At 42.9% G+C, this 22,369-nt stretch overlaps 5 protein-coding genes across 6 annotated transcripts; 4 read left to right on the forward strand and 1 right to left on the reverse strand.

Annotated features, from left to right (window-relative positions):
* Positions 1 to 2,279, forward strand: LOC143012893 (trypsin-3). Its single transcript, XM_076166228.1, has 5 exons — positions 1 to 14; positions 269 to 442; positions 544 to 682; positions 829 to 1,077; positions 1,237 to 2,279. Exons 1-5 carry the CDS (start codon positions 1 to 3, stop codon positions 1,390 to 1,392), a joined length of 732 nt encoding a protein of 243 aa, XP_076022343.1. The 3' UTR covers positions 1,393 to 2,279.
* A 120-nt stretch (positions 2,280 to 2,399) lies between these two features.
* On the forward strand, positions 2,400 to 6,618 carry pink1 (PTEN induced kinase 1). The gene is made up of 8 exons (XM_076166600.1): positions 2,400 to 2,874; positions 3,115 to 3,390; positions 3,515 to 3,618; positions 3,703 to 3,885; positions 4,113 to 4,276; positions 4,368 to 4,495; positions 4,755 to 4,985; positions 5,382 to 6,618. The coding sequence occupies exons 1-8, from the start codon at positions 2,518 to 2,520 to the stop codon at positions 5,664 to 5,666; spliced, it is 1,728 nt and encodes a 575-aa protein (XP_076022715.1). The 5' UTR covers positions 2,400 to 2,517; the 3' UTR covers positions 5,667 to 6,618.
* Positions 6,619 to 6,979: 361 nt separating this feature from the next.
* Positions 6,980 to 10,779, forward strand: agmat (agmatinase (putative)). The gene is made up of 7 exons (XM_076166592.1): positions 6,980 to 7,335; positions 8,014 to 8,216; positions 8,578 to 8,626; positions 8,824 to 9,019; positions 9,174 to 9,353; positions 10,356 to 10,440; positions 10,524 to 10,779. The coding sequence occupies exons 1-7, from the start codon at positions 7,034 to 7,036 to the stop codon at positions 10,595 to 10,597; spliced, it is 1,089 nt and encodes a 362-aa protein (XP_076022707.1). The 5' UTR covers positions 6,980 to 7,033; the 3' UTR covers positions 10,598 to 10,779.
* Positions 10,691 to 16,885, reverse strand: dnajc16 (DnaJ (Hsp40) homolog, subfamily C, member 16). The gene is made up of 15 exons (XM_076166590.1): positions 16,669 to 16,885; positions 16,151 to 16,328; positions 15,935 to 16,001; positions 15,409 to 15,733; positions 15,118 to 15,302; positions 14,852 to 14,956; positions 14,592 to 14,750; positions 14,364 to 14,494; positions 14,063 to 14,246; positions 13,227 to 13,406; positions 13,070 to 13,146; positions 12,885 to 12,965; positions 12,635 to 12,718; positions 12,351 to 12,521; positions 10,691 to 12,236 (listed from the first exon to the last, which is right to left on the reverse strand). The coding sequence occupies exons 2-15, from the start codon at positions 16,321 to 16,323 to the stop codon at positions 11,795 to 11,797; spliced, it is 2,364 nt and encodes a 787-aa protein (XP_076022705.1). The 5' UTR covers positions 16,324 to 16,328; positions 16,669 to 16,885; the 3' UTR covers positions 10,691 to 11,794.
* A 182-nt stretch (positions 16,886 to 17,067) lies between these two features.
* casp9 (caspase 9, apoptosis-related cysteine peptidase) lies at positions 17,068 to 21,535 on the forward strand. Of its 2 annotated transcripts, XR_012965114.1 has the most exons (12): positions 17,068 to 17,174; positions 17,314 to 17,462; positions 17,575 to 17,776; positions 17,999 to 18,082; positions 18,161 to 18,222; positions 18,302 to 18,478; positions 18,588 to 18,677; positions 19,153 to 19,300; positions 19,402 to 19,590; positions 19,739 to 19,848; positions 19,969 to 20,833; positions 20,878 to 21,535. XR_012965114.1 is itself a non-coding variant. In XM_076166591.1 (11 exons), the coding sequence occupies exons 2-11, from the start codon at positions 17,331 to 17,333 to the stop codon at positions 20,077 to 20,079; spliced, it is 1,305 nt and encodes a 434-aa protein (XP_076022706.1). In that variant the 5' UTR covers positions 17,068 to 17,174; positions 17,314 to 17,330; the 3' UTR covers positions 20,080 to 21,535. The 2 variants fall into 2 exon arrangements, 1 of the variants encoding a protein (XP_076022706.1); XM_076166591.1 differs by having other exon boundaries at positions 19,969 to 21,535.
* Positions 21,536 to 22,369: the final 834 nt, after the last annotated feature.

A 22,369-nucleotide genomic window follows, 5' to 3' on the forward strand; every position in this document is an offset into this window, starting at 1 on the left:
ATGACTTATAGGTGGTATACCTGAGATCTAAATGAGGCACAATCAATAGAAACAAACGTACAGCAGCAGATTACGGTACATGCAGCATGATACTTAAGTCATAGCCTGGTTGAAGTTGTGTTTAGACTTTTCTTCTCTCATAATATAAGTCGACTGAGACCTATTGAAAGTGACATTGATTTTTCCACTTGACTTTTCTATCAATGACCACAGAACATATAACAGGATACTTTTTTTTATGACTGAAACAAAAAGATCTGACATGCAGGCTTTCCTTACTCTCAACAGACAGTTTTGCAAAAAGGATTATTGGGGGGGAAGAAGTTAACCCCCGCTCAGTCCCATATCAAGCGTCTGTGCAGAATCTACGTCTTCAACACTATTGCGGAGGGACCCTGATCCATAAGCAATGGGTGCTATCTGCGGCCCACTGCTGGAGACCGTAAGTACTGAATGTGTGTGAGGACAATTTTCTTTTGCGTTTCTATATTTTGCAATAACTTCTTTGGCCTCTTTACTAACCATGTGTATTTGGTCCGTTAGAGCCTCTGCCATGAAGGTTGTGTTGAGTGAGCACAACATAATAAAGGACGAAGGTTTTGAGCAGGTCTTCAATGTCTCTAGGATTTTTCTCAATCGCTATAATTACAAAACATTCAACAATGACATCATGCTCATGCGGGTAAGCAAAAACAAAAATAGTTACTCATAATGGATGACACAGTGTGCACACACTATTAGATACACACAGACACACACACTTAACCTCATTTCCACAGTCAATGGTCCCATAATTGTGCCCTTTTGAAACTTTGATTTGTGTTCCAGCTGGATAGGCCAGCAAACCTAAACGCTTACGTCGCTCCAGCTTTACTTCCTGATATCAACACACCACAGAACAGAAAGTGCACTGTGAGTGGTTGGGGTGTAACACACGTCTACCACTCTTTCCTGTCTCCCACCCTACGTGCTGTGGACGTGGACATCCTATCTTATTGCGAGTATTTCTACTACGGCAGGATCACCAAAAACATGCTGTGTGCTGGATCTTACTGGGGAGGAAAAGACTCCTGCCAGGTACCACTTTACCACTTCAATACAAATGCTCACAATGACCCAGAATTATAGTAAAGGCTATGGAATAATGGTATACAATAACATTCAAATCTGGAATAGCAAGCTATCACAAATGATAAAGATTGTCCTTCAGCTTCTATACTCCTTGCTGTTCCACAGGGTGACTCAGGTGGTCCGCTTATCTGCAATGGCTACTTGGAGGGCATTGTGTCATGGGGTATCAGTTGTGCACAACCACGCTTCCCTGGAGTCTACACCAAAGTGAGGAACTACTACAAATGGATTAACACAATTATCAATCAGTTTACTGATTAAACTGTTGCCACAATCCTGCATGAGCAGGATGCAGAGTCTTGATTCATTGAAGTTACTACTGAAAACATTTTGATTAAACTTGTACTCAGTGAATTCCCTCAATTCAGTTTTAACTCTGTGTCACTGAGCAATTGTCCTGTGTGTGTGTGTGTGTGTGTGTGTGTTTGTGACAGTCAAATGTAGTTTCTAAACTGCTACACAAACCTGAATACATCAATAAGGCAACTGTCAGGGGTGCCACATAGAATTTGTGTTTACTCATAGTTTAGTGCTTAATTTGCTAACAGTAATGCAAAATCATCCTAAATGTCTATTTTAATAGTTATCTTTAACATATTACACTGTTGAGGAACATAGAACTAGTCATCTCTAATAGAAGGTATTTCTGGAAAAAGTTAATGTTTATGTGACAAGTTACCATTGACCATTAACAACTGTGACATCATTCATGATTCTCAGAGGAATGTGTGTATTGATGTTATTAACAACTGTTAAAATCATTTATGATTCTGTTCATGCCCCATCTCTGGCTGCTATTATTAGTCAATGCAAATAAAACCTAAAATAAAAATGTAAATAAAATGAAAATGAAAAGCACCCTATGCACATGCCTGCTCTTTGTATTGACACGCGCGCGCGCGCGCGCACACACACACACACACACACACACACTCTCCAATTATAGTAGAAGATACGATATAATTAGAATATAAAAATAGCATATATCTATATACCATCTTATATACTGTGTATATAAAATAATGACCACAAAGAGCAACACCACCGCTGCAAATAAAGCCAGAGAGGAATACTGGCAGAATCATGTAAATGCAAACGTTTATCCATTACATTTTTTTAAGCAAATACACTCTGAATAAACCTAGATTTGATTTGACTTCATTTGCGAAATAACTTGTGTTCAGTGTCACTAAACATTAGTGACGACAATATTTGTTGTGCTTCCACCCCTCGGGTCAAGGTCAGTGTCGTCTTTCTCGCGCATGCTCTCTAGCCTCGGCTGCATTGTTTTCCTAACAAGGCGCTCTTCAACACGATGAGGGCACAGAGTCGAGCGACAATAACGAACGCTTAAAGAGCTTGTAAACAATATTTTCCGTGTAAAATATGTCCGTTCGACACGCCATTAGCCGGGGGCTTCAGCTGGCCAGGTCGGCCATCCCACTGGGTCTATTGAAGCCGGCTGGCCGAGTCGCAGCAAAGCTCCGACCCGAGCGTTTCCGTGTAGGCCCGTCGGTCCGCACCGCTCAGCCTCAGGCTTTCCTGCCCTCTCGGTACCGATATTACCGCACCTCTCTGAGGGGCCTGGCTGGTCAGCTTCAGTCCGCCGGTGTAAGAAGGCTTTATGGCAGCGGGTCTCCACGAAACAGAGCCTTCTGTTTGGCTTTCGGTTTCGGTGTGGTATTTATCGAACAGCAGCTTGACGAAGATCGTAAGAGTGCAGCGACGTGCCAGGAGATCCAGGTGACGAGTTGTCAATGGCTATGGCGCACTTTTATTATTATTATTATTATTATTATTGTGTAGCTGATTAATTGTTGTTTAGGTGGTTCCCACCTAAATATTTGTTTTCCTCTTGCCAGTAGTATGAAAGTTATCAACCTGTCGGTTATAAATGAGTTATAGTGAAATACAAAAATGCCAGCAACATTTATTGTTGGATATGTCATTGGATATGTCATAGATCTTGCTTTTCATATACAGGCTGTGTTTAGGAGGAAGAAATTCCAGAACCCCCTGAAGCAGTTTCCTGATGGTTATAAACTGGAGGATTATAATATTGGGAAGCAGATTGGAAAAGGCTCCAATGCAGCTGTGTATGAGGCTGCAGCTCAGTTTGCCCCTCCAAAGGAGAATGGCAGTAAGTCCTCCCTGGTGGAACTGAGAGAAGATGGAGAGGAGAACGAAACACCTCGTTCCCTGACATGCTGCTCACTGGGAAACTTCCCCTTGGCAATCAAAATGATGTGGAACTTCGGGGTGAGTTGTCTCCTTGGATAATCTAATTTAGCAGTTACATACTGTTGGCCTCAGTGGGAACAAGGATGTCTTGTCAGGTACACAACTTTACTGATTGGTATTGTTTGATGACGTTTGCTCTCAGGCAGGGTCATCAAGTGAGGCTATTTTGAAGTCCATGTCACACGAGCTGGTGCCTGCTGATGCGTTAGCCTTAAAGCAGGAAAAAGAAAAAATCACTCTGGATGGGTAATATATAATAAATATCAATCCTTAATCCTAAACAGAGTGTATGACAAACGCAGAACTGAATATCTTTGGTCTTTTGTGCAGACATTTTGGAGACCTGCTGAAAAGAGTGTCAGCACACCCTAACGTCATCAGGGTCTACAGAGCTTTCACAGCAGATGTTCCGTTGCTACAGGGTGCCCAGGAGGAGTATCCTGATCTACTGCCAGCTAGGCTTAACCCTGCAGGACTGGGCAACAATCGCACTCTGTTCTTGGTCATGAAGAAGTAAGATCTGCCATTATTTACCCTCAAAATCAAATTGCATACAACAGTGGTTCCCAAAGTGCGCGAAAACTTCAGATCTATAAAAGGGGGGCGCGAGAGAAAAAGTTTGGGAACCACTGACATACAAAATTGCAGGTTGCAGGTTGCAGTGCTTTTTACCTTTCTTCATTCTTAGTCATTGGCACTTCCTAACACATGCACACACACTTTATATATCTGTGTCACAGCTATCCCTACACACTTCGTCAGCACCTGGATAAGACCACACCAAGCAACAGGCAGGGCGCTCTGATGGTGCTGCAGCTACTGGAGGGAGTGGACCATCTGTGCAGACAGGGTGTCGCTCACAGGGATCTCAAATCTGACAACATCTTATTGGAGTTCGACACAGGTCAGAGAAATTGTAAAAGCGGAGTATGTTCAGTCAGAAAAGGCAAATTAAATATTCATAATATAACAAACCCTTGTTGATTTTTACCCAGATTGTTGCCCTCGATTGGTGATTACGGACTTTGGCTGCTGCCTGGCTGAAAGAGACTCTGGTTTACAGCTGCCCTTCAATAGCAACTGGGTTGACCGAGGAGGGAATCCCTCCCTTATGGCACCTGAGGTTAGTTGAAGCAGCTCAACTTGAACCGGGCTCATAGAGGACTAGAGCCTTGGTGTGTTGGAACTACAGTACATGCCTCTGCTGTGCTACTAAAATATACACTATGCAACACAGTTAATAACTCTGCATTGAATTGTACCTATGTGAAACCTGTAATTTGTTTAGTTGACTTGCCCAAGTAGAAATTGTGTGTGTGTGTGTGAGATCAATCTTCCCTTAAAGCTAACCAGAATATTATCCTCTCCATTTTTCTCTAAAGGTAGCCACTGCGGTTCCAGGGTGTGGTGTTGTGATTGACTACAGCAAGTCTGATGCCTGGGCTGTGGGAGCCATTTCCTATGAGATATTTGGTCAACATAACCCTTTCTATAGAGCAGTGGGGCTAGACAGCAGGAGTTACCAAGAGAAGCAGCTCCCTCCTCTGCCTTCCATTGTTCCAGCTGATGTGCGATCAGTCATCAGATTACTCCTCAGGAGGAATCCAAATAAGGTATATCAAATAAATCAAATTTTTTTCCATGTGCACCGTCTACTCAGACAACATTTGTAATTCATTAGGCGGAAATCGTTGGTCACATTGTCTTAAATCATATAACCTCAACTGAAAGCTCTAAGAAGTCATAGCATTTATGTTTGAAACTAAATTTTAGAAGTCAGATCCTTTGTTTACTCACTTAATTTAATCACTCCTCTTGGCAAGAACATGAATTTAAAAAATGTCAGTTGTTTGTACCCCGTTGGATACAGATAAGGGACTATTTGATTCAATTAGCAATCATTCTCCTGTCCTGCCCTAGGTCTTGGTCTTCAACACAAGTGGTCTAACTTGTTCTTTTAGAGTAGTACATATGAAACTCTTCTCACACATGTTGTTGTCACTTTGTAGCGCCCCAGTGCCCGTGTGGGAGCCAACATGCTGCATCTCAGCCTCTGGGCACAGAAGAGCCTGGCCAATCAGGATTGCGCTGACATGTGCAAGCTGGCTGATTGGCTGCTGTGGCAATCTGCCGTAGTTCTCCTGAAGGGCTGCAGCGGGCCCAGTGGGAACACTGTGCAGGCGGAGCTTCAGAGATGCTTTCTGTCTAACCTGGACCTGGAGGACCTGCGCACAGCTGTAGGCTTCCTTTTCTACGGTCAAGCACAGCGTCAGGCCTGCATCCTATCTGTGTAGATCCACTTTCAGTCCATCAAAGAACCTATAGTCTTTGTTTATTAATAGGTGGAGGGCCTTACATATTCAGCCAGACACGTAGATTAATTTAGTTTACAGTCTATAGTGAATCTATTACTACTTAGTCTGAGTTGTAAATGATTAGAATTCACTTGTTTAGAATTCTTCTTCCATCAGCCTGTGTGTAGTCTACTACTACTTTTTGCTGAATGCTTTGTTCAGCATGTTTAGAGCTCACAACAGCAAACACAAGGGTTAAAACCCATAAACACACTAAAATACAATAATTAGGATGTTAAGAGTGGAAATTTCTTTTATGATATTTAACAATATATAGTAAATGCACTTTGTAAGGTTTTGGTTTACAAGAGTCTGCACTTTAAAAGTTGATTTGTGTGTGTGTGTGTGCGACATATCAAAATGTGTCTGTATGGATTTTTGATAAGACAGATCAAATAAGATAAAAGGAAACACAGATTGTGTGAGGTAAACCTGAGAGAAAAGTATATTCTACTGAGTCTACTGTGTAGGGTCACACAAAAGGGTTTTAGGTAGGTAAACATGTCGCTGTTAACTTCATCTGCATCAGTTTGTTCGCTATTCTGCAGTGCATTATGGAGAAATATTACCAAATAATTACAGTGACTCATAGTATTGATCGACCTAATGAATGTAATGTAGTTTTATTTTCTCTCAATGGTTTGCACTTTGTGAGTTTTGCATTTGATCAGTGCTGTGCTTGTTTGGCTTACTTGTGTTTGCTTTTGCCCTCTCCATATTTTACCAAGAAAATATTTTTAATAATTTTTAATAGTGAATCTGCCCTCTGTAGTTGTGTGGTTGGTTAAAGATACAAGGTATATGGTGTTTACCTTATTTTAATACTAAAGATAGTAAGACTATTTTGCTGATAAGTAGATTTGATCGTTTTTTCCAAATAAAGAAATGTCTGTCTATGAAGCAAATATGGAGTTTGAATTGGTTATGCTTATAGGGTCATGCTGTTCACTTTTACTTTCACAAAAATAAATCATTTATATGACTTTTAATCACAAAATGCACATGTTCTGATGTGAACAGACTCAAAGCTCTACTAAAGTCATCATATTCATAAAAGAAATCTGTATAGGCTGTGGTTTTATTCGCCCTCGGGCCTGAACTCAGCCCACCGTATGTCATACTGTAGATGTGGCATTCTGGGTCCCCCCCAAACTGGGAAATCTGCATTTGTTTTTCTTCTTTCTGCAGCATTTGTTGATATCCTCACAATGATTCCGAGTTTACTAGGTGACATTGAATGCAGCGGTTCTATTTTCGTTTGAAGAACTCCGTCTCATTTATTACAGTCCACTTAACAGCCGCTAAACATGCACTCGCTGTGGAGAAACTCAAGTGTTTTGTCACGCTGCGGGGCTGCCGTGGAGTTCTCTTTGCGTCCTCATCTCCGATCACACGGCGAACTTTACAGACACACTTCAAGGATACATTCTGAGAGAAAGTGCTCTGGTGGGAAACGCTACAATGTACCGAAGAGCGCCGAGTTTGAGGCCAGGGTGGTCGGGATCCCCACCATGGCGAAACTACCGTTCCAGGAGTCTGTAGACGGGCTCGACGCTGCGTTTATCGGCGTCCCAATCGACACCGGGACCTCCAACCGACCCGGAGCAAGGTGCTTTAATCGTCGGTATATGTAGCCACCGAGGACCCCTGGTGTTGTAGTTTATGCGTAATTTGGAACATTGTCAACCGTCGACATTTTCCAACTATGCGCACATTTTGTCATACAAACGAATGGAGAAAGTGGTCCAACTGCATTCAATACCGCAGTTTTTAATACTTTTTTCCTGTCTTCAGACAGTAGCGGGCCACGGGTTCGTTATGCAAGGCTAGAGATTACGAGTTCAACAACAGCCTTTTAATGATTACCAGTAATCCTCAGGCACAGGTTCCTTGATCACAGCAGTTTGGCATGCATGAAGCATTACAGTACAAAACTGTCACCTACTGTAGATGTGTCATTAAACTTTGGGAATGCTCGTTTAGCAGGAGTATCAACTATTCCCAATGTATGCTCATTTCCCTACCAGTCATGGATTCAGAAAAAGGGCAACTCACAAGTTTAGAATTTATTTTCATATAGACCAAGTTGTTGTTTTAACTGATATTGTAAAGAGAATAAATCATCCCTACACTCTTGTCCTTTTCCTAAACCAATTCAATATGTCAACATTTCACATACTGGACAAGTGTTGGATTATTCAGTACCTGCAGGTTTTACATTTTCCTCACACTCACTCTATCACTGAGCTTTCATAACCTTCTCTCCACCTTCCTTCCTCTGCAACAGGTTTGGTCCCAGACAGATCCGAGTGGAATCTGCCTTGCTGAGAGCTTACAACAGTGGCACCAGAGCAGCACCCTACGAGTCTGTCATGGTGGCTGATATTGGGGATGTCAATGTCAACCTGTATGACCTGAAAGACACCTGCAAACGGATCAGGGAAGCCTACAGAAAGATTGTGGCCACTGGCTGTGTCCCTCTGACTATGGGTGAGAGTGACGAGGCAGGGAGCGCCTACGTCAGTTGAATCAGGGGTGATTATAAAGGAAGTTTAATTTTCTGATATGCCTCAGAGCAAAGAGACATTTTACTGTCATAGAGGCAATGATAAAGTATCCACTCGTCTCCATGTCTAAATCCCAGCCAATGCATGGTTTGGACCACTGTCACTTTTGTATACCTGTTTACTTTTGTAATGAAAGTCACCATAGCTCAGTAGTAGATGTTTTAAAACAGCCACAGTGACTTCTGCTGTTTGTTTTGTTTTGTTTATCTATTCAAGTAGCCTAGTGAGGTGTATTTGTACAGCAGTTGAAAAGTTGGACATTCAGGACACTTTGATGTCTGCAGGTGGCGATCATACTATTTCATACCCAATCCTTCAAGCAGTTGCTGAGAAGTAAGTAGACCATAGTTCTGTGCCATAGTCAAGTTTGGGGAAATAAGAATTTAAACTACTGTTTTTCTTATGCAAACTTTTAACAAACGAAAAAATTCTGATCTAGAAAAGGGGGGTGCCAAAGAAAAAGTTTGGGAACCACTGCCATAAACTGTATTGCCGTGTCTCACATACTCTATGCTGTAATGATTTGCTAGACATGGCCCAGTGGGTCTGATCCATGTGGATGCTCATGCTGACACCACTGATAAGATGCTGGGCGAGAAGATTGCCCATGGGACTCCATTCAGACGCTGTGTGGAGGACGGGCTGTTGGACTGTAAGAGAGTGGTCCAGATTGGCCTGCGAGGTTCAGGCTACTCTGCAGATTCCTACGAGTGGAGTCGGGCCCAGGTATTACCGCAACAGGTCGTGTGTTGAAAACGGGCAAATGGCACATTCAGATGCTAACGTTGTGATACAGACACACTATGCAAAATCAGTCGCTACGGACCATTTGGTCACGGTGGCATCTGTCTGTCTGTAAATACATTTGTATGATGTGCAGGGTTTCCGCGTGGTCCAGGTGGAGGAGTGTTGGTTCAAATCCCTTGCTCCTCTGATGGCTGAGGTCAGGGATCAGATGGGAAGCGGCCCTGTCTACCTCAGCTTCGACATCGATGCTCTCGACCCAGGCTTTGCTCCTGGAACAGGCACACCAGAGATTGCAGGGCTTACTCCCATACAGGTAAACATGGCAGAACACACTTGATGATGTACGTCCGGCCGTATCTCACTTTGCTCACTCCACACTTTGGCACGCTGAGGGAGCATGTTTGGCAGTCTCGGGATAGTCAATGGTGGTGAGGAATCCTGTTGCCATATGAGAACGAGCAGAGCGTTGTCTTCTGGCTTTTAGCTCCTTCCTCACCACGACGGTCAGGTACAACGCCCGCATTACTGTGTGTGGACGTCGCACCAATCCACCTGTCGATGTCGCACCCCATTTTCCATTCTCACTGGTAAACAAGATACTTAAACTCTTTCACTTGAGGCAGCAACTCACTCCAACCTGCAGGGAGCATTCCACCTTATTTCGGCAGAGCACCATGGCCCCTGATTTGGAGGTGCTGACTCTCATCGCTGCTGCTTCACACTTGGCTGCAAACCGCCCCAGGGCGTGCTGGAGGTCACGTTTTGATGAATAGATATTAAAAACAATATAGAACCACGTTTTCCGTAAAGAGCAGAGACGCAATTCTTAGGCTCCCTTAATGGACACCCCCCTCCACGGCGCCGCCTTGACATCCTGTCCATGAATATCCAAAACGGTGCCAGTCTGCGCTGCCTGGGGTCAGCACGCCTAGGTCTCCGCCTCTGAATGCCACCTGACTTGCATTGCACCTGAATGCATAATAAATTCATATTGTGCAGCCTAAACTGTATATAGGCAACATTTTCCACACGCAAATATGAACACACCAACGATCGCTACAGATCCAGCAGTTTTTTGGGCGACATGCAGCTGAAGTTGATGGCCACAAGACATGCAAGGATGTGTCGGCCTGCCTTTTATACATGAAACGTTTACAGACGGCGGTTAGTTCAGAGAGTTGCAGCAAGGAGCTAATGGGTTATAAATTCCTTTGTTTTTACATGAGCTGTCACAATATTACCAACATTTGTGGCATTTATTCATTAATTCATATGTGTTTAACAGTAATATCAAATCATATTCCCATTTCCATAGGGAGTGGAGATCATCCGGGGCTGCCGTGGTCTAAGCCTTGTTGGATGTGATCTGGTGGAGGTGTCTCCACCTTATGACACCACAGGTACACAATTTATTTCTCATCAAATTAGCCATTATAGTATCAGCAAACTGCCACAACTTTTCTTTTTTCCCCCTCCCTAACAGGAACCACTGCACTGACTGGTGCAAACCTCCTCTTTGAAATGTTGTGTGTCCTTCCAAAAGTGAAATACTACTGATCAGTCGGGACACTTGTGGTGACATTAGAAACACTGAAGTCAGAATCTGAAAGTGATGAAGATTCACTTTTTTGAATGAAGACAGCAAAGTCCTCAAAGATTACAATTTCATGTATTAATTAATAAACATAAAGCATTTTATTACAACCAGCAACATAATGTATGCACTATGCGAAACAAAATCCTTAATGAAAAGTAAAAACCAGTATGATAAATCCATGTCCAACATAAATTTGTCTTTCAAAACGAACGCAGTCTATTCAATTTATACGTAGATGACTATGTACAAGATTTACATTTCACAGTATTGACAGAATGAAAATTTGTACGGTTTAAATCGACAACAAATAAACCAAATACGCTCAGTGTGACTTCAATGTCATCGTTTTATCTCAATGATTTAACATATCACAATAACTCATGAGTCTTATCATAGCCATTTAGAAATCATAACATAAAAGGATCCGTTCGACAGAAATGGCCCACATCATTGCTTCTTTGGTACAAACAGCTACGAGCTAACTGAGGTTGTTAAATAAACCAAGGCAGCTATATAAATCTTGTTTGTAGTTACTGTAAGTTATTATTAAAACACAACCCCAAAAAGTTCTGATGTAACAAAGCAAGTGTGCAATTGGGGGATCAAGGAAGAACGAGAACCCCTGGAGGTCAAGGATTAAAGGCATTACAGCAGTAGGCTATATTCTTATGATACTTGATAATTGCGGACAAAAATTAGTTGAAATGCTTAAAAAGGCGAAGATATTTAGCACTAGAGACATGCATCTCTATTCACAGTATTCATCAATAAAGACTAAGGTAGTTACAAGAACATATCCCGCCTCCTGTAGTGCGTTTGCAGGTGGCCACAGTGATTTTTGAGTTTTTGAGATTGTTTTCTGTCCACGAGGCTTTTAGCAGCATCATTTATCAGAATAAAGTAACATTGTTTACAGCATTTTGGCTGAAAATAGCATGCGGTGAGACAGGAGTACAAATAGGGATCCGTCCCACAGTAGCCTCACTGAAGCCAGTATTATGGACTCGAATTTAAAGCATGTGTGGAACTAACAAATACGTCAAGTGCAAAAAAAAAAAAAAAAAAAAAAAAAGTCAGCCTAATGTCAGCGGAACATGAGGCAAACCATTTCAGTGTGGCAGCAGATAAATACTAAGTCCTTCCGCTCCCAGCTTGTCCTATTTATTGGGTGTGATCTTGTCTAGTCCGGGCCAGGCGGGGATGTAGTAGCGAGGCAAAGTGCCCTCCATAAGCCTCTCCATCCATAACCCCAGGCGATCCAGTTTGTGGTGGATCTGCAGGGTGGATAGGGAGCGGGAGCGGTTGGATTTGCGGGGTAGGTGATCTTCACGGGACCTTGATCTCGCCCCTGAGGTACCCCCTTCATCCTCTGATGACTTATTGTCTAGGTCCTCCCCAGTATAAACAGGCTTAAACAGACAAAGATACTTTTTATGGCCGTTAAGTGCCAGCACGTAGCCAGTATAATCCATCTTGCGGCTTCCCCCATCGTCCTCGTCTGCATCTATCTGCATGGCGTCGTGGGCATATTCCAGCAGTGTGTTCATCCACTCACTGTGCTTGTCAATATTCAGGAAGGAAAAATGCAGCGTCAGGCTCCTAGGAGAGTGGCAGAGGAAGATCCAACATCAACGAACAAGACAGTGTAATGCGCTAATCTACTTTAATACCGGAACTTGTTTTGTACATAGAAATGCGATTTCTTATCCTCACCCTGTGAAGGAGTAGACCTCTTTGGCAAACTTGCTAAGGAGGATGTTCTTGGAGGCGTCGGTGAGCACCAGCACTATGTTCATGTGTCCAGGCCTCAGCTTCACCAGGTTGCTCAGGTACGTGATGTCTGTCAGCTCTGTCACCTCCACAAAGTTCTTCTTTGGAGCCCGACTAAGTTCAACAGCAAACACATAGAAATAGAACTACAATGCTTTTTCATGTTGCAGCAGCTGTTACAGTAAATCCCACATAAAGACTAAATTTTATCATAAATGTACACTTGCCTTGCAGAGGTACTGGTACCTGGTGAACCATTTTCTGCTTTAGTTCCAGCCTTTGGTTTTGTCTGCTTATCTTCACTTGAGTCACTGAAAGCACAACAAACAAAGCTGTTCCTGCTGGGTTTGACCTCTGGCCATGCACTGGAGTAGAAGAGTTGAAGTTATACAATTTTACACTTTACACATCTTTATCTCAGGAAAACTGCTATAGTTAGATTTGGAAGCTCAGACAAGAGTCTTGGTCTACACGTACCTGAAGGCTTGGATGACCACCGTTCCGAATAAGATGAACAAAGCAGAGAAGATGAGGGACAGAAGAGGCATCATCTCTCGCCTGTAAGTCATCACAGATGTCTTAATAGAATGAAAGATAATCCATGCGCACCTCTGAATATGTTCTTCCATTACAGGTGGACGGAAATATGAATTTCTACCTACCAGTTGTTGTGCAGGATATCATCAACGACTTCCGACAGGTAATCATAAGATGCATAGAGCCATCGGATTACAAACATCTGTAGAGAAAGTTCAATATTGTTTTTAATATCTAATCGAATATTTCTTTGGTTAGATCTTCTACCCGAAAATAACATACAGAGGCAAACTCATTGTTGAGCTCAGGCAGCATGGCATCGTGGTTGAGAATGGAAGGGTCCTTCTGAAGTCGATCCAATTCCTCCATGAGACGCTGCTTGTCTTCCTCACTCCCATTCCAGGCAGTCACTGGCTTGAACAGGACCTTCCCTGCAGCATTCCGCCTCTCCAGGATCACAACCTGTGCACACGTCAGAGAACTGGAAGTGAGAGCACAAAATGGCTCTTGTAACATGTAGAGTAAATCACAGCAGCCCATGTGCACTGGAGTTGTGCGGGGAAGAATTTTAGAAACATGACCTTTGGAAAGAACAGAGACATAATGACCATTATCCATTAATCCATTCTCTATACCCGCTTATCCTATTTAGGGTTGCAGGGGAATAGCCATTAGTGCCTGGAAAATCAAATTATACTTGACTTCATGTGAAATCTATGTAGTCAGCGTGGCTGCTAGACTACTGTATACTTCCTGTTTACACTAAGTACAATTCATAGACTTCCTTTGTAGTCAACCGCACCAGGGCCGACTTTGAAGTAGACAGAGACCAGAGCGCGATGTGTCTTCATACCTGCCAAAAAGGCCCAGGCTGTCTAGAAGGTTCAGTTGCTGTGCACCTAACGAGGTAGGTGTGAAAGCATCCCTACACCTATTGAGGAGACTTTACACAGGACATTTGTTTTGGTAGTTCTACTTTCTTTCAATTGCAAATATGGTGAATACATTAAATAAACTCTATTCTACGGCATGTTCAACTCTCAAATCCCCCAATACAGATGTACAGACACTGGCACCAGGTGTGGTAGCGAAGTGTGTGTGTGTGTGTGTGTGTGTACCTGTGGTGGTGACTGTACATCGTCCTTGCTCTGCATGAGGATATCACACAGTGGTTGCTGTAACCTTTGATAGACGTAGGCAAATCGGATCACTTCTCTGCCATTGGTAGATGCAAAGGACAGAAACGCCTGGTTCCCAAAGGAGAAGTTCTCCTCATCACCAGTCATCAGCAGGACGCAGTATCTGAAAGGAGGATATGCATGACATATCCTACTTAATACACAACTTATACTGTGAAATACTTAATACATCTGCTGTGATGCACTATAGAAAATGACATCGACATATCAATATGCTTACTTCCTGCGCCGGTGGAACTGTTTGACAGGGCAGAGTTCGTCAAACAGCTTCTGATTGACCAGTCGAGGTGCAAGGAGAAATTTGTTGTTCGACATGAACTCTTCAATAATTTGCTTTTTCATTCCTTTAGCCTGCAGAAAACAAATATAACTGTAGTGAATAAAGGAAGGGGGCGAGTGTTGAGATAACATTGTCCAAATTAAATTGAGCTGTACATCCTAGATTTACCTGTATAATGTCAGCTGGCTTGTCGGTGTTCTCTTTGAAGACCAGCATCGTAGGAGCATAGGTGTTAATATTGAACTGTTTCTGCAGATTGGCGGTTTCTGTCAGGCCCTGGTCCACATAGCCAAACTGCAAGTAGTCCTTATAGGCAAACGCTGTCAGCTACAGAGTGATGGAGAGATGAATCACTGGACCTTGATATTATTATGCCTTAGTAGTACAACTCACATGTCTGAGGCCTACCTGAAACTAAAGCAGCTCACCTTATACAATAGAGGGACTCCAGGCACTTGATCAAACAGAAGGACATGTGGCTTGTTAAGCTCGTGCCAGCTATCCAAGAAATTCAGGTCATTCTTGTCAGTGACCTGAAATAGAGAGCATGCATTTATACTTCAATTAAGAAATGACCTTCACATATAACATCAGGTTTGGAGGTGTTAATGTTCAAAAATGGTTCTCATATGGTCTGAAAATTACTCCACATACACAGTTCATCAGTATTTTCATTAGTAAGACAGATATCTACCCTTTCCACGAGTCTCTGAGGAAGAAGGTCTTCAACAAACTGCCTCACGTGCTCCTTTGCTACAGCGTAATGAAAAAATGTCACTTTGCCGTTGATGACTCCAAGTATGGAAGGGGTACGATGAGCTCCCAGGTGATTGGCTAACCGTCTCTCATAGCCAACATCCACAACGCCGATCCCCACACCTGCAAAGACAACGTATCCGCACCCAGACACAAAGTAATCAACCTTTCCACCCGCTTCAAAAGACCAGTTTGAGAGGATTTACTATTGACTGTTTCGTTTCCACACCTAGATTCTCCATTTCTTGCACCACCTCTTTCCAGACGGGCTCGATGTGGATGCAGCTGAAGCACCAGTCGGAGGTGATCTTTATCAGGTACGGCCTCTTGTAGCTGTCAGGCACAACCTCATTGACATACTGGTTAAAGTGCAGTGTGTATTTGCCGTCGGCAAAGTCCCGATTGTTCTTGCTGTTGAAGGGAAAATTGAAGAAGGACTCATCGAAGTAAAAGTTGTCATGGCGATGAGCATGGCGGCCACTCCCGTACGGCTGGGTGTCATCGGTTTGTCCGTATCGGTCATAATTGGCACGTTTGTCTTCATTGGATAAGATCTAGACGTTGAATAGAATACATGTAGATATGAGTATAATAATGTGATGCTGAAGATTACACATCTGTTACAAGATGTTCATCAATACACTGCCTTTCCCCTGGTATAGGATCCAAACTCCCAAGGCCTTACACAAGATAAGCAGGTATAGAGAACACGTGTATGGACATTATTTGAAAATAGCTCAGATGAATCGACTAACCTCATAAGACTTGGTAACCTTGATAAACATGTCCTCTGCACCTGCATTTTTGTTTTTGTCTGGATGCCTTAAGAAGAAGAAGAAGACAGTGATAACTTCATTTGTTCAAACTCTATTAACAATAGCCACCTCTGCTAAACTACTATCAATTGGAAAAACTGTATTGAAATAAGGTGTACAAAAACATACATCAGACCTTTTAAATACGGAACCTACCATTCTTTTGCCAGACGCTTGTACACCTTCTTGATCTCAGCCTGGCTCGCACTCCTGGTTACACCAAGGATCTTGTACGGGTCCATCTCGGGCCCAGCATGGGTCCATCCTGTCAGCAGCACTGAGAGGATGACCACTACAGCCAGGGGCAGAGACATCCTCGGCCCTGTCATAACAGCTACCTAAACAAAACAATCAGCAGTGAGTACACAACCCTGAGATCAACCATCTGGTTGTCAACAAAATGCAAACTGTAGGATATCAGTCAGTGAGCTAAATCGGGGGAAAATGGCAATACGGCAAGCTAAATTAGCAGCTAGTTAGCCTTTACTGAAAGCCAGATAAAACAGCAACACACATGTCAGGACGATGCTGGTGCTAATGTGTCATGACTGCGGGGGGGCCGGAGCGTCATCTAACAGTACTGTTTAGGACGAACCGCCCACGCAGTGGTCCATCACTAGTTGCCTCGCTACAAGGGGCTAGCTGCCAAACGCTAAATCTCTTCGATTCTCAACCTACCTCAGGCGGACGCAGTCAACCAGTCCGACGCCACATATTTGATGAACGTTACGCGGGTTCGTCGGCTTGTTGGTTACCGTAGAAGAGGAAAGGTAGCGGTTTTGTCAATGGTGTGATGGTTAGCATCCCACAAATCCTCCAGGGTGAGCTGACTGACAACCTGCTGCCGCGGAGCCAGGGAGAGGCTGGAGGGAGGCGAGCCAGTGTCGAAAGTCATTTTGGGAACTGGAGTATTTTGTGACGCCGTATTCTTTGTAGTGGAGGCTCGATTTGCTGCTTGTCGCAGCGCCGCGTGGTTTTGAGGCGCATTGTTACGCTTAAACCGTCTGCCCAGGAATGCTAAGGTAAAGATATCAAACGTACCCGGTTTGTTTTTCTTCCTACACGCTCCCAAAGGGCCAATCAGAGCGATCCGTGATGTAAACAAGGAAATGGTTCATGCAAGCGAAGGCAGACGGGGAAAAAGGAAAAGAAAAGCTCATAATATTTCAACACGAATAAGGTATTGGCGAACTTTGAAAAACGTGTTGAATCGCTGTATGTTATTTAAGTCAACTACCTTATTCTGAAATTGTTAACTCGCGTGTTTTTACTAGCCTCTTTGTGACTCTTTGTGTGCTTCTTCCGTTGTTGTTTTTCAGTGCGTCTTGAATGCAGGATGGATGTTGTACACAAGAAGATTCTTCAGGGCAACAGGGTCAATCTCGTAAAAAACCTGGACCCAGCACCAGTCTACGATTGCCTTATTGAAAAGGGGGTTTTCACTCCAGACATGATAGATGAGATAAAGGTAGGCTGCGTCATGGCTTGATTTTCTTTTGTATTATTATGTCGTGATTGCTCTGAGATTGGTTTTGCCATGCTGTTACAAATATGGACCTGCTTTATGTGTGCTTTATCAGAGCTCTGGGACCAGACGGGATCAGGCCAGACAGTTAGTCCGGGATTTAGAGACCCGGGGAAGTCTGGCCTTCCCTTTGTTTCTGCAATGCCTCCAAGAGACAGAGCAGCACAGTTTGGCAGAGCTTTTACAGACCGGAGCACCAACAGTTCATCCTCTGCCTCCTGAACCTGTTAGACCTGCTGTCCGCCCTCTGCCCGTTCGTAAGTTTGTGCTATTGATGGATATTGTAACTTCTTGTAGTTATCTATCTATCTATCTATCTATCTATCTATCTATCTATCTATCTATCTATCTATCTATCTATCTATCTGTTTGTCTAGAGTAAGTAGGTAGTAATGCCACCATGACAGCTCTAGCTTCTGCACTTGAAATATAGACAGGAAACAGGAACTCAAACACGCACTTGTTTATTCCTTCAATAGCCCCTCCAGTGGCTGTTCACGACCAAAGAAGAGATGTTGCACCCATTGATCAAATGCCGAAAGTTGACAAAACTCCCAGTCCACGTAAGATACACGATTAATGAATATATTGATAAACTCACCAAATTTGTTTCTTTAATAACGGTGCATCATTTGTCACAGCACTAGACGAGGAGGACAGAAGACAAAGGAAACAAGGGAGAGTAAGACGAGATAGTATTCAGGTAAGTATTTTATGTACAGTAATTTATTTTATGTACAAAACTTTTTCTTTACTTCACCGTCCGTTGATGTGTATGTCAGAGCTATAAAATGGACTCCAGCCCATGCGGACACTGCCTCATCATAAACAACGTGGAGTTTGCACCTCAGAGTGAGCTGAGCAACCGCACAGGCTCTAACATAGACTGTGACAAACTGGAGAGAAGATTCAAGGCACTCAACTTTATTGTGGCAGTCAAGACGAACCTGAAATACAAAGTGAGGGTCGTTGTTCTATGGTTCCCTATGAAACTCTTCTAACTAGTCAACACATATTTCAAGCATTAACCTCATGTTTGTAAAGCTAACAGTTGTCTTCACATTTCAGCAAATCAGACATGAGCTATCGGCTTTATCCAAAAAGGACCATTCTCAATCTGACTGTTGTGTGGTTATCATGTTATCCCATGGGACTGAGGTAAGATGTTATCTATATTAACTCTTTTTTTCCATGGTAGCAAATGTGCACATTGGTACAGCAATCTACAGATTAAATGTAGCTATATAACTATATTAGAACCTTGATAATATAATTATATTCAGAATTTTAGTGTGAGTGGGTGATTAGTTGGCCTCCAGTGGGAGAACAAATTGGCACCCCATTACAACACAGAGGTGAACTGTTTTGGCTGCTGGCAAGACTGATTTCCTGTGACCTTCCTTGCTACAGTGTGGTCTCTTTTTCACCACCCACTCAAAAGTGTGTGCCAAGACTGAGTCAGCCATTCTAATCAGTTTAAGTCTCCTGCTATCTCCTACTCCAGTGCTGTTCCCCCATCTTACAGTAGCAAACCGGAAGTCGTCGCTCTCTCAAGTCAACACTCAGGTCACACTTTGAAGTCCAAAAGTCCAAATCCAGATTGTTGATAAAGATGTTATCTGCAACTATATAGGTGAGCCACTGCCGCTTCCCCGGAGCTGTGTATGGCGTGGATGGAACGGCGCTCCCTGTTCAGCACATTACCGACTACCTCAACGGCCAGCATTGCCCATCCTTACAAGGCAAACCCAAACTTTTCTTCATCCAGGCTTGCGGAGGAGGTATCCAACTAGTTCTTCAATTCAACTTGTTCTCGAACACGCTGTTGTGCATTATGTATTAAGCCGCATATAACATACAAATAATGTGTAATCCCGCTCAGATGAAAGAGACACTGGCTTTGAAGTGTCCCCCGATGAGGCACAACCATCCTTTGGGGGCGACGATGACCAGACAGATGCCATTCCCACGTCGTCCAGCAGCGACTCCCTGAGCATGTCCGACGAACCAGATGCTAGAGCCTCACTGCCGACACCCAGTGACATTCTTGTGTCCTACTCAACCTATCCTGGTGTGTTTAATGTGCATTGTATACATGCATTTGGTTACTTTGAATGACAGTAAGAGGTTTTTACTGCAATGTAAGTGTAAGGTAACTGTTATGAATAGGCCTATGCACCGTACGTCTCCCTAATGCTTCTTTGATCATGTGTCGTCAGGCTATGTGTCCTGGAGAGACACTCAGGCTGGCTCCTGGTATGTCGAGACACTGGATCGTGTCCTTGAGGAAACTGCTACTACGGATGACCTGGTCACAATGTTAATGGTGGTAAGGCTCTTACTGTTTACCAGCAAACATAGACACAACTTCAGTTTGAATCCCCTTTCATCATTTAGTGCTTTTCTAACATCACACTGGCACATTACTCATGGATATGTTTGTTTTCAGGTTAACAACGATGTCTCCCAAAACTCTGCAAAAGGCCTCTACAAGCAAATGCCTTCTTCATTCAATTCTCTCCGCAAACTTCTTTACTTTCAAACCCAAACAGAAAACTAAAATTCAGCCTGACAATGTCCATTTGCACCTTCAGGGAACTTTTCTATTTCAGTGCTTTTTAGAGACACGACAATTTCTTAGAATAGAGTTTGTTTTTTTGGGAAATATGCGGGGTTGACTGAAATGTCATGTGCTCTTTACTGAATCCATCATGTTCTGGGAATTTTCTGCGTCATATTATGTGTGTTTTTTGGGATTTGACAACTCAGGCGTAAACATACCAGCATTTTGTACAGATGGCATCATGTTTTAAAAAGCCATTAAAAAATTAAGGAAATGTGCTTATTTTATGTTTGGTGTCTTATCAATACATAAAGGCTAAATTGTTATTGAAATATATATTTTTAGGATCCCGCACTATATGATACATTTAAAATGGTATTTGGGTAAAAGGGAAGACTTCTGTGAATAGATGCTGTATCACATATGGGAATTAAATGAATTGAATGGAAAAACTAATTTGTGTCTTCAACTAGAACTGTAGGCGTGTCAGAACCCGAGGGCCTTGACCCCCCCCTGAGAGTGGAAGCATTTCATATTCTTTGGCAGTATTTTGCTCATTGTCACAGTTATTTTCTACAGCTGCGTAGTCCACTTCCAGTTGCCAACAGACCCTGTGCTGTAATTAGGTTAATGTACTAAACAGAGCTGGCTAGTACAAGGGGTGAATCATCTGATGTCTTCACCACTCAACCTCGGTTTTGAATCTAATAATGAAGTGTGTGTTTGTGTGTGTGTGTGTGTGTGTGTGTGTGTGTGTGTGTGTGTGTGTGTGTGTGTGTGTGTGTGTGAGCATAGCAGAAAGCTGGGATTCAAATGTGGGTTGTGCTTAGGATTCCTTCCATTCTTAAGAAAATAATATGTGGATCATTTCTGTCGTGTGTGTCGAGTAATTGTATGAATTCTGATAATTCTTGCATTGATTCCTATAATGTACATCAAAAGCAAGTTTAACAGTAGTCTTGGATTTGGGTCCTGTGTTTAGACTTTGCAGAACATATTTGCCACAATTTTTCTCCTCATCTGACAGGAGGCAAGGGAGGAGTCCTATAATCACACCACTGTGGTCTGTTAGATGCTTCCAATATGTGAACACATTTAAAAACCAGCCAGCTCCCACTCTTGTTTCCAAGAAGCACTGGAATTAACTGGTGTTCTGAGGCCGGCAACATACTTGTGACTCAGCGTTTGATATATAGCAATGTCGGTATACGATGTCCCTGAATAGCCTTTCTCTACAAAAGAGGTCAAATTCTAGAGACATTACATTCCTTACACACCCACTATCTTTCTAATCCTGATCAGATTATCTCTCTTTTGCCTATTTTGGGAAGCAAAGGAGTGCAGCCTCTCTCCATTTCTATTCAGGGGCCAGGCTTTAATTGACAGCAGCTGTTCTCTGAAATCTTGAAGTGTTGTACTCTTTGCACCAATTAAATGACTGGACACAAACATGCATTGCAGTCAACTACATATTTACGTCCTGGCAGTACAATTACAGTGTATCTGTGTGTGGCACCAAGGCAGTACGTGTCTCTGGTGGAGCAGGAACACAGGACAGAGAAATGGGCCTCTATGTTTACTGTCTTGCTTGTGTTTGTCCTCCGTTCGACCGTTTTGGAGCACTTATTTTAGGCTTCTGTGTAATACACCTGCTTCCTCCAACAGGGGGCGCTTCTGGCTCATGGATAGCCTCTGCACTACATGTTGCCGGTCAGACTTTTAGGTATTGTGTTCAAATTTGCATCTGTACTATATTATCACAACTTTTACACAAGAGCATTTCGGTGACATTACTTTACTTAGTAAGACGTCCAATGACACGATGCCCGCAAGTATTAGGGAAAAATATGTGTCTTGAGGGCATGAAGCAGATTATTGGCTTTGGACCAGCTTTGATATTGCTCATTCCAAGAAAGCTAAAAAATTCCATTAGGAGTAGAACTTACTTTAATCGTTTGTTCTTGTACTTGATCTTATTTATGAGCCCAATAAAAAACATTTTTTTTTTTTTTAGTAAAAGCTGAATATCAAATGAATAGCCCCAGCAGCAACGTTTATTGTAATACCTTGAAAGTGCTTAACACATTCGTTTACCCGGACCAAATCATGTGTAAACAAGCATGTGTTCACTATTTCGCGCCACATGTGCATTTTGACGCACTCGTGTGTGCTTTTAAAAGGATATCCCACTTCTAACTTTTACGCACGAGCTGCAACACACTCAGGCAGCGCGGTGGTGGTGTATGGGACTGTAACTTTGGTCTAGGTGGCGTCTCCCCACACTGGG

Source organism: Genypterus blacodes, unplaced genomic scaffold, assembly GCF_046128005.1.
Source record: "Genypterus blacodes isolate CSIRO-AG114 ecotype Tasmania unplaced genomic scaffold, CSIRO-AGI_Gbla_v1 ptg000156l_1, whole genome shotgun sequence".
Classification (NCBI taxonomy): Eukaryota; Metazoa; Chordata; class Actinopteri; order Ophidiiformes; family Ophidiidae; genus Genypterus; species Genypterus blacodes.